This window comes from Ziziphus jujuba, chromosome 9 (assembly GCF_031755915.1).
Source record: "Ziziphus jujuba cultivar Dongzao chromosome 9, ASM3175591v1".
NCBI classification, from domain to species: domain Eukaryota; kingdom Viridiplantae; phylum Streptophyta; class Magnoliopsida; order Rosales; family Rhamnaceae; genus Ziziphus; species Ziziphus jujuba.
In genome coordinates this window covers 13,123,131-13,132,566 of record NC_083387.1, presented here as the reverse complement: position 1 = coordinate 13,132,566, position 9,436 = coordinate 13,123,131, and the positions used below count along the sequence as shown (strand labels likewise).

The following is a 9,436-nucleotide window of genomic DNA, read 5'->3' as shown; positions in this document are numbered from 1 at the left end:
ATAGATTGGATTATTGTTTTAGATACTTAATATGATTAACAAACTGATTGAATTAAAATTAAATATTTTTTATACGAGATCGATATAAACACCATACATGGACACGAATTATCACTTCTAGTTGAAAGTGGCAGAAAGGCTTGTGATAGAATGGGCTGGAGGACAAAAGGAGCCCAAAAAGGAGTAGGCCGGGCCGAGGGAGGGGATGAGAGAGACAATGGGGAGTGAGGTGAGCTCCGATAAATCCGAAAGTGGTGACGACAGAGAATAAAAAGCGCCGCAAGCGCAAAATAATTAGGCAATAGAGGGGCAGAGGCTAGAGAGAGGTGTGGTCAGGTGGGGAGGGAAAGCCCTATTAGTTGTTAGAGGCGGAACGGTGGCCCAGATTTAAAGGAGTCTGTGTGAAGTGAGAACCGCTTTTTCTCTCGGCGGTCAGAAGAAGTATCGGGAACACCAACACAAACACAAACACACACACACACACACACAACACACACTTTCTCACCCACGCAACCCAACCGAGATCCAAATTCTCTTTTCTTCTTTCCAACTCTTTAACAGATTCACCTGCTAAATGACCAGGTAAACTTTTTCTTTTCAAATTTTTTTTTAAAAAAAAAAATCTTAGACATTGTTGTTGTTTCGAAACAGTAACGCAACCAGGAAGAACATCTTGGGTTTCTTTGTTTTTTTTTTTTTTTTTTTTCTTTTTCTGTTTTCTTTAAATTCCGAACAATACACAACCCGAGCTCAGCTTCTGCTTTTGTTTTCGTTTTTATTGATGTTCTGAAGACAAAATGAAGAAGCATAGCTTGTAGCTGCTTAAGACTGGGTGGTATTTTGTTTTCTTTCTCTTTTGTTTTGTTTTGTTTTTTTTTTTTTTTTCCTCAGCAACCAAACAGAAGCTGAAAACTTAATCTTCTGTACCGTTTGTTTAGGTATGCTAAGCTGAGGTTTTTCCAGCTTGGGAGAGAAAAAGCACGTTCATTTTGAAAATGCGTGACCGTATGTAGTAGCTTGAGTGATAAGGATTTAGGCGTTCGTTGTTACTTTGAATGCGTTTTTTGCATGTGGGAAATGTGAAATGTCACTAAGCTTATGTTCTGGGTTTTTCATTTTACCATTGACAACCTTTAATGTATTTGGATTGATTCTGATTCTGAATTGTAATGTCTGCGGATTTATTTCTTAATGAGATTTAGTTAGTAAGTTGTTCTTAATGTTCGTAACTGGAATTTAGCTGCATAACCATAATGGTGGTCGTGGTGGTGAGCTAGCTTATTTATGTATTTAAATGTACGGGATTGTTGGTGGAAACTACCTTGAGAGGACAGTCTATTTTGGCATTTTATTGTTTGGGTCTAGTTAAGCTCTTGCTTTTATGAGAATGTATCATACAGAAGATTTTCTGACCAATGTACTGCAGTCTCTACTCGGAGAGGTCATATTCTTGACAAGGTTCTTAGCTGGGCACTTCATAGGAGAATAATTATTATATAATAAATCCGAATTAAATATCTAGGACTTTCTGATGCTTTTGTTCGTTTACTCGATAAGTTTGAGGATGGCTACGTTTGAGCTGGTAGTCTTTGGGAGTGATGTAGTGACAGGTTTTAGTTGTTAAGAAGCTTTATCAAAATTCTATAATCCAAAGAAAGTTAACCTGTAGAATCATTATAGTGTCTATAGTAAGTATAGATGGACATGTACAACTTTTCTTGTCTATCTTCAGCTCAATTTGGTTGGTTTGGTAAAATCAAAATCTCCCCTATGTGTGTGTGTGTGTGTGTGTGTGTGTGCGCATGTGCATTTATGCTTGTGGTCATCAACAATATCTTGTGAGCTATATCATTTATTGATTTTATTTTTTATTTTCAGATGTCATCTGTTATTTAAAGTTTTTATCTTCTTGGGAAATTGCCAATTTTATAATTGTTTTGCATCTTACAGGTGTATGGATATACCAACATCACAACTGTTTATAATATAATGGGTGAGAAATACTTTGGATTGTCAATTTTGAGGTGAAACATATTGATACAACATTAGGTCTTTGCTTTGATTGAAGTTCTTTTGTTGTAAAAACCTTAATTTATAACACAGTCAGCTTGATAGTCATCTGTTACTACCCACCGTAATTATATGAATAACATCACCGCCCTCCCTTTCCCTTTCAGCATTGTATCTTCAAATTGAATACATCAATTTGTTTTATTTTATAAACAGATTAAACTACCTATATTTGTGCCCTTTAGCTCAATATGGCTGATGGTGCACATCCAAACGTTTCTCCAGCATCTGTTAGCAGTCAAGCAGCAGAAGGTACATGCCTAGTACAAAGTACATCGGGGCAGATGCATAAATCTGAATCATCAGAAGAATTGCATCAGATTGAATCTGATACTGGAGAAAAGAAACAAGAAAAAATCAGTGTGGCAGTCTCCAGCATTGTTAATGGCCAGCAGCAACCATTTTCTGAAACTGCAAGCAAAAATAATCTTTCTGAGCGGTTGGGATTGCCACTGGAAGAGGTGAGAAAGAGTTGTCAAACTGAAAAAGGTTCATGCTCACAACCAACTACGCTGGAACATAGGCATAAAGGGAGTGTTTGCGCTAAATTAGCAGAAGAACATCAGCCAGGATTTGAACAGACAGATGGAGTTGTATCTGAGGACGTCTGTACTGAACTATCAGAACAACATCAATCTGGTTGTAAACATGATCCAAATGAACCATTGCAGAGCATTACAGCTGTTTCCAGCTCTCTTATTAGTAAAAATTTGGACTCATCTTTTGTAAATGTTACCGTGAATTCTCTTATTGATGAACTTGTACTTCCTCAGAAAGATGTGAGCATGAGTATTCAGACTGGAAACACTTCTTGCCCTCAACATGTAATGTCAGAACAGATATATGAATGCAATGCTGGTAATATGTGTATTGAAGCATCCAAGCAAAATCATCATCTTGGTTCTGACCTCTTACAAAATGATCTGGAAGAAACCAGTTCACCAGTGCCTTCCTGTGTTGTCAACGAAAAATTGGAACACATTTTGGAAAATGAGAATTCGATTTCTGGTGGACAATTGGAACTGTCTTCTGAAAATATGAGCAAGGATTGTGAGACTGGAAAAAGTTCGTGCTGTCAACGTACTACATCTGAGCAGAACTTTGATTCTTCGAGTATATATAGTGAGCTACCCATACAAAAAGACCAACTTATTTCTGTAAAGGTGCAATATTTTCCAGTTTCAACTAGAACTGCAGTGTCTAATAGTATTTTAACTGAACATTTGAGGCCTTCTCCTGTACCTGTGAGACATTTGGAACCAACACTTGGTGATGTAAACAAGGGCCCAAATGATAAGCAACTAGAACCTTCTTCTGGAGATGTGAACAAAAAGTCTAGCCATGAACACTTCCATACACCCCCTAAAAGTGTGATGAATAATTCTAGTCGATTGGGGCGTAGGGATAAACGAACTGCAAAATCAAAAAAGAAGAAGTATATGTTAAGATCATTGGTAGGCAGCGACAGAGTTCTACGCTCAAGGACACGAGAGAAACCTAACGCTCTTGAATCAAGTGCTAATTTGGGAAATGGTAATGGGGCAAAGAGAGGAAGGAAGAGGAGAAACAAAAGAGGGAAGAGGATCATGGATGATGAATTTTCAAAAATCAGAAAACATTTAAGATATTTACTCTACCGAATAGGATATGAGCAGAACTTGATTGATGCTTATTCTGGCGAAGGCTGGAAAGGATACAGGTGCTTATTTTCTACCATAACATTGCTTATGAGCATTACTGATTTTTCTTTGCATTTTCTTTTTCTTACTTGATTTATTGAATGGTATTGGTAAGAAATTGGATCTTAGGACCTGTTTTCTGTCATTTATAATGCTTCATATGGGGTTTGGGATATTGTTGTATTATGTTATAACTTTTTGTTTTTGTCTTAGTTTTGATAATTCTAGTTTTCTTTTGAAATTTCTGGCATTCAGCATGAAGCTTCTTCTGGGTTTTTGGAGATAGAATATTGTAAATCAATGGAATTTTATGTGTGGTGCTATGTATGCTAGTTAAATTATGCTACCATTCTTGTCTCTCTTTCAGTCTCTTTAATATTAAAGGTACTATGTATGTTTTGGGTTCTGGTCCACCAAGGTCACGTGTCCTTCAAAAAATCTTACCTGGCAAAAAATAAAAAACAAATAATAATGGTCAATAATGGAAACCATTGTAATAGGAACTTTCAATGGAGTCTAAATTTGCCAATCCCGATTTGGAAGTGGAATTGGAAAGTTTGTTTCTAAAGGCCATATACAGCAAATTTTTATTTCTATATGCATCTGGTTATAGGTATTAGGATTGTTGAGTGGTGCTACTGGAATTATTAAATAAGAGGCTACTTTGTCTCTAACACCTGGGTGATGTTTATGATGTTATATATTTATTAGTCTGATATTTTTAGTAGAGATTCTTATTCTTCATTACTGTGTAAACTGTTCCTGTATTGACAAGAATTTTCTCTTTATGGTCTGTTTGGTTTTTTTCGCAAATACAGTAATGAATTGCTTAGATGGCTGAATTCAATGAGTTAACCTTCCTTTTTTAGTTTTAGTTATGAGAGGCTGGTGGAAACCAACATTTTATTTTTGGGGGGTCAATTTTAATATAATTGTTTCTTTTTCTTTGAATTGGTAGTTTGTATTGAGTTGTGGCTTCTGACTGCTTCTGCAACTTTGCAGCCTAGAAAAGCTAAAGCCAGAAAGAGAACTTCAAAGAGCTACATCTGAAATATTACGACGAAAATTAAAAATAAGAGATCTATTTCAACGTCTTGATTCACTATGTGCAGAAGGAAGGTTTCCAAATTCTTTGTTCGATTCTGAAGGGCAGATTGACAGTGAGGATGTAGGGGAATCCTTCAACTATAAGCTTTTGCACTCATTAATGAAATTCTGATTCTGCTGTTGACCAAGTTGTTGTACATCTTTAGCTTTTTCTTTGGGTTGAGTTTAAAATGCATTCATCTTTTTTCTTTTGCTAATGGAGAATAACAATATATATATATTTTTTTGGACTATATTAAGCAGATATACTGTGCTAAATGTGAGTCCAAAGACTTATCTGCTGGTAATGATATAATACTCTGCGATGGTGCTTGTGACCGTGGGTTTCATCAGTTCTGTTTAGAACCACCATTATTAAGCGAACACAGTAATTTCTAAACCAACTACTTTAGTTATTTTTTATTCACAATTTCTTGTCCTTTATTTCTGTATCTGGCTGCAGTTCCCCCGGGAGATGAGGGTTGGCTATGCCCTGGATGCGACTGCAAGTTTGATTGCATTGATTTGCTTAACGATTCTCAAGGAACAGATCTTTCAATTAGTGACAGCTGGGAGGTGAAAGACCATAACTTTCAGTATTTTTACCCTATTAATTAACTTTGTATTCTTTCTTTATTCCAGTACGCTTGACATGCTCCTTATATCATGCACAGAAGGTTTTTCCAGAGGCTGCTGCAGCAGCAGAGGGAAAAAATAAGGATCACAACCTTGAACTTCCTTCTGATGAATCTGATGATGATGATTATGACCCTGACGGTCCAGCAACTGATGAGAAGGTTCAGGGAGATGGATCTAGTTCTAATGAATCAAGTTCTAATGAATCGGATTACGCATCTGCATCTGAGGAACTTGAGGCTCCAACTAATAATGAGCAGCACTTGGGTCTTCCTTCTGATGATTCTGAGGATGATGATTATGATCCTCAAGCTCCAGATATTGAGGAAGGTGTTAAGCAAGAAAGTTCAAGCTCTGACTTCACGTCTGACTCTGAGGATCTTGCTGTTGCACTTGGTGATAATAGGTCTTCTGAAAATGTAGGCCCCATGTCACCATCATCAAATTCAGATCCTAAAAAGACTGCCAGGGAATCTGATGGACAAAATAGGCATGTTGGAAAAAATACATCTTTAAGAAAAGAGCTGTTGTCTATTCAAGATGACTCTCTACCTGTTTCAGGGAAAAGACGTATAGAAAGATTGGATTACAAGAAGCTGCATGATGTGAGTATCATCTTACGTGATAAAATTGTTGCTTTTATCATCTTATGTTATAAAATTGGTGCTTTTAAATGTTGTTATGGCTATTCTAGTTTCCTCAAATGGAAAACATGATTCCCATTTCTAAAGTGGGGTAATTTTTTGTTCCATGTTTCTTAATCATCTTGTCATATGGTATATATAATTTTATTAAAATGGGTGAAGTAGTCCTCTGAGTGATGGGTGATGCATGTCCTGCAACTTGTAGTGAGATGTGCAACAACCGATGTTTTGCTGTTGCACCTGTGCACATTTTTTAGACTCACTCACTTTTAACTGATGTTCTGTAATTAGTGAACGGAATTGACTTTCAAACCTCCACTCCCTCCTCTTCCCAAACTCTCAAGATTGCAATTTGTGAGGAATTTGGTTAGGCTCTAAATTTATCTTGTGCATTATGTTTCATGTTGATATCTGTCATTCTTTCTTCCAAGTTCCAACAATGAAAGGCTCTGAGGTTGTTTAAAATAATATTTAAAATCTCCAACCTACTTTGTTTATTGCTTGTCAGTATTTTGCATTTTATCACCTTTTGTTTTCAACACTTAAATTTGTTTATAATTGTTTTATTTCGCTGAAATGTAAAGGAGGAATATGGAAATGTTCCTTCTGACTCAAGCGATGATGAAGACTTTACTGACACTGCTGCACCAGAGAAAAGACAGAAAAGTACTGGACAAGTTAATTCATTGTCACCATCTGAAAATGCTTCAACCACTAAGAATGTAAAGATTACAGAGCCTATAAGTTTTGACATCAGTGAACATGCTCCCAAGAGAAGACGTGGTCGAAAATCTAAGATAGAAAACAAAAACAATTCTCCAAGTAAATCACTTGAAGGCTCTTCTAAGTCTGCTTCTACTAGTGGAAAAGGTAGACCATCATCACACAGGAGACTTGGGGAAGCTGCAACTGAGGTAATATGATGCGAGTTATTGTTTATAGCTTTTGAGTTTAGTTGGTCGCTTTGAGATTTTCTGCTTCCCATTCATAGTAGATTAGTCCAAAATCAAATGCTACATTGATTCTTCATACATTACAGCATTAAGTACTGCTAAGAAAGACTGAAATTTGACATAATCAAGTAGAATGGAAGTTAGCGTTGACCTGAATGTGAGGATGAAACTTGAATTTTGACCAAAACCTTAGCATTTTAGTAGTATGAATGCCCTTTGGATTATTTGGGCCGTGCCTTTTATTTTATTTCATCATTGTTGAATATGTTCAAGATATTTATATCAAATGCTAAGTTATTGTCGGTATCTCCATTGAACTTATAATTTTTTTCAAATTTATAAGCTCATATCAATTTTAGCTTAGCTATCTTCATGCGAGTGAAAGGTAGAGAAATTTTTTTGTTTATATATATATATATATATATATCCAGTTCGGAATGCTGTTTTATAGACCTTGTCCACTTTAACACTCATATGAGGATTTTTGCTAGACAATATTTTAAAGGATCCAGCACCTCACAAACTTCTAACAGATGTGGGGTTCAACAAATTGTTGAGTAACAACTGTTTCAAAGCACTGTTTTCTTAGAATATGTTCGAAGATTATACTTATGAATGTACTTGACATGTTCCTAAGATGAGTGATGATTTAGAAAATGGAGAAGCTGAATAAAAAATATTGAGAGGAAGCGGCTGGTATGAGGACATTTAATTTTCTTTTTTTTATTATTATATTTTTTATATTTTTTTATCATTTGTATGAAGGGATACTAAATTTAATTTCTGAAGCTATTCTAGTCTGAACATCAGATGGATCTATAGCTAAAAGAAAGGTTCTCCTTATGACCTCATTTCGCATCTCTTCCCTGTAATGGGTACATGACATCCTAACTTTTGTAACATGGAAAGATTATTTTTACTCATCTTGGATGGCTTTCTAACCTCTGAACTGAAGATCACTTTCTAGTGACAGATATGATCTAACATGGATTTTGATAATTATTAGTTTAACTATGTCACTTCATTGTCTTCTGCATTCTGGGATTCTCAGAGAAATTTTTTGTGAGAAAAATATGTTGATGGTCATATAGTATTGCAGAGACTCTACAAGTCTTTTAAGGAAAATCAATATCCAGACCGAGCGACAAAAGAAAGTTTGGCCCAAGAGCTAGGAATCACATCTCATCAGGTCTGACCTTATTATGGGAGCAATAATCCCAGTTGCATTACGTTGAAGATTGCTAGTATTATTTAATGTGTTCCTTGTATTTTTATTTCAGGTCAGCAAATGGTTTGAAAATGTTCGTTGGAGTGTTCGCCATTCATCATCTGCAGCAGAAGGTAGAAGTGCTTCAAATACTGGCACTGCCTCACCTCAAACAAATGCCATACCGAAATCAGAAAAACAAAAAAACATCCAAAATTCCACTCAAAGTGGAGCCAACAACAAGAAATTACCCAGGACAGGTGATGGACAAAACTCCACTATCCCCAACACTAGAAAAAGAAAGGGTAGATCAGTTAATCAGGCATCAGATATAGACTCAAGAATAGAGACACCAAAACCCCAAGCTGTACTAGAAACTCCTGAATCAGGTGGCAGAACTAAGACAAGAAGAAGAAGAAAATCTGTTATTTGAATATTCAAAATTTAGATATAGGTGAAATAATTTTGAGTGGTACACCTTTTTAGAGAGAGAGAGAGAGAGAGAGAGAGAGAAGCCGGCCATTCCTTGAAGAATTTAGCCCGAAATAGATGCCATGATTGTTCTGTAATTTGATAATTTGTCCTCGGTTGTTCGTCTTCAGGTAATTGCCTTAATATGCTCCTCATATAGATCTGTATAAAGCTTTTCCTGCAAATCTAGCTCCCCATTATCAGTATCAAATTCCTTTGCTAACAACTCACCCTGACATATTCCTACCCTGATTTTGATTGTTTCCCAAGTCGTTAATAGTCATTTCAATGTCAAATCACTCTTAGTATAACTTATATAAATTTGTCAATTTTGGATATGTTCTATGCCGCTCGGATAGTGCTTTAGAAATGGGGGAAAAATGTTTTAAGTTATGTTTATGGAAGAGAGAATTCTTAAAGGACTCGTATGGTTTTTCTTAGCCTCTCAACGCTGCTGAAGTGTGTTGTTTATTTTTGCTGTGTGGATGCAATGGTAATAAAATTGCATCGCCACAATTGATATATTAAAAAGAGTGAAGTTAGACATCCTATTCTCCTTTTTCTTTTTTTTCTTTTTTTTTTTTTTTTGGTTTTGTTTTGTTTTCTTTTTTTAAAAGAAAAAAGAGAAATGAAAGTTATATATATGAAAAATTGGTATAAAGAAGTGGAGGAACACAGAATATTGTCTAT

The 9,436-nt window shown here is 35.7% G+C and overlaps 1 protein-coding gene across 5 annotated transcripts; it reads left to right on the top strand.

The window, feature by feature from the left end:
• Nucleotides 1-275: 275 nt before the first annotated feature.
• LOC107403976 (homeobox protein HAT3.1) lies at nt 276-9,084 on the top strand. Of its 5 annotated transcripts, none has more exons than XM_048480271.2 (10): nt 278-582; nt 1,951-1,993; nt 2,296-3,769; nt 4,752-4,917; nt 5,100-5,223; nt 5,299-5,411; nt 5,510-6,076; nt 6,700-7,029; nt 8,168-8,257; nt 8,349-9,084. In XM_048480271.2, the coding sequence occupies exons 2-10, from the start codon at nt 1,990-1,992 to the stop codon at nt 8,706-8,708; spliced, it is 3,228 nt and encodes a 1,075-aa protein (XP_048336228.2). In that variant the 5' UTR covers nt 278-582; nt 1,951-1,989; the 3' UTR covers nt 8,709-9,084. The 5 variants fall into 5 exon arrangements, with proteins under 5 accessions (XP_048336229.2, XP_048336228.2, XP_048336227.2 ...); XM_048480270.2 differs by having other exon boundaries at nt 2,256-3,769; XM_048480268.2 differs by having other exon boundaries at nt 2,227-3,769.
• Nucleotides 9,085-9,436: the final 352 nt, after the last annotated feature.

Coding starts and splice junctions, on each gene's coding strand:
- LOC107403976 (XM_060820224.1), top strand. CDS start 2,262: ATGGCTGATGGTGCACATCCAAACGTTTCTCCAGCATCTGTTAGCAGT. Junction 7,030..8,167: donor TTGGGGAAGCTGCAACTGAG/GTAATATGATGC, acceptor ATAGTATTGCAG/AGACTCTACAAGTCTTTTAA. Junction 8,258..8,348: donor TAGGAATCACATCTCATCAG/GTCTGACCTTAT, acceptor TTTTTATTTCAG/GTCAGCAAATGGTTTGAAAA.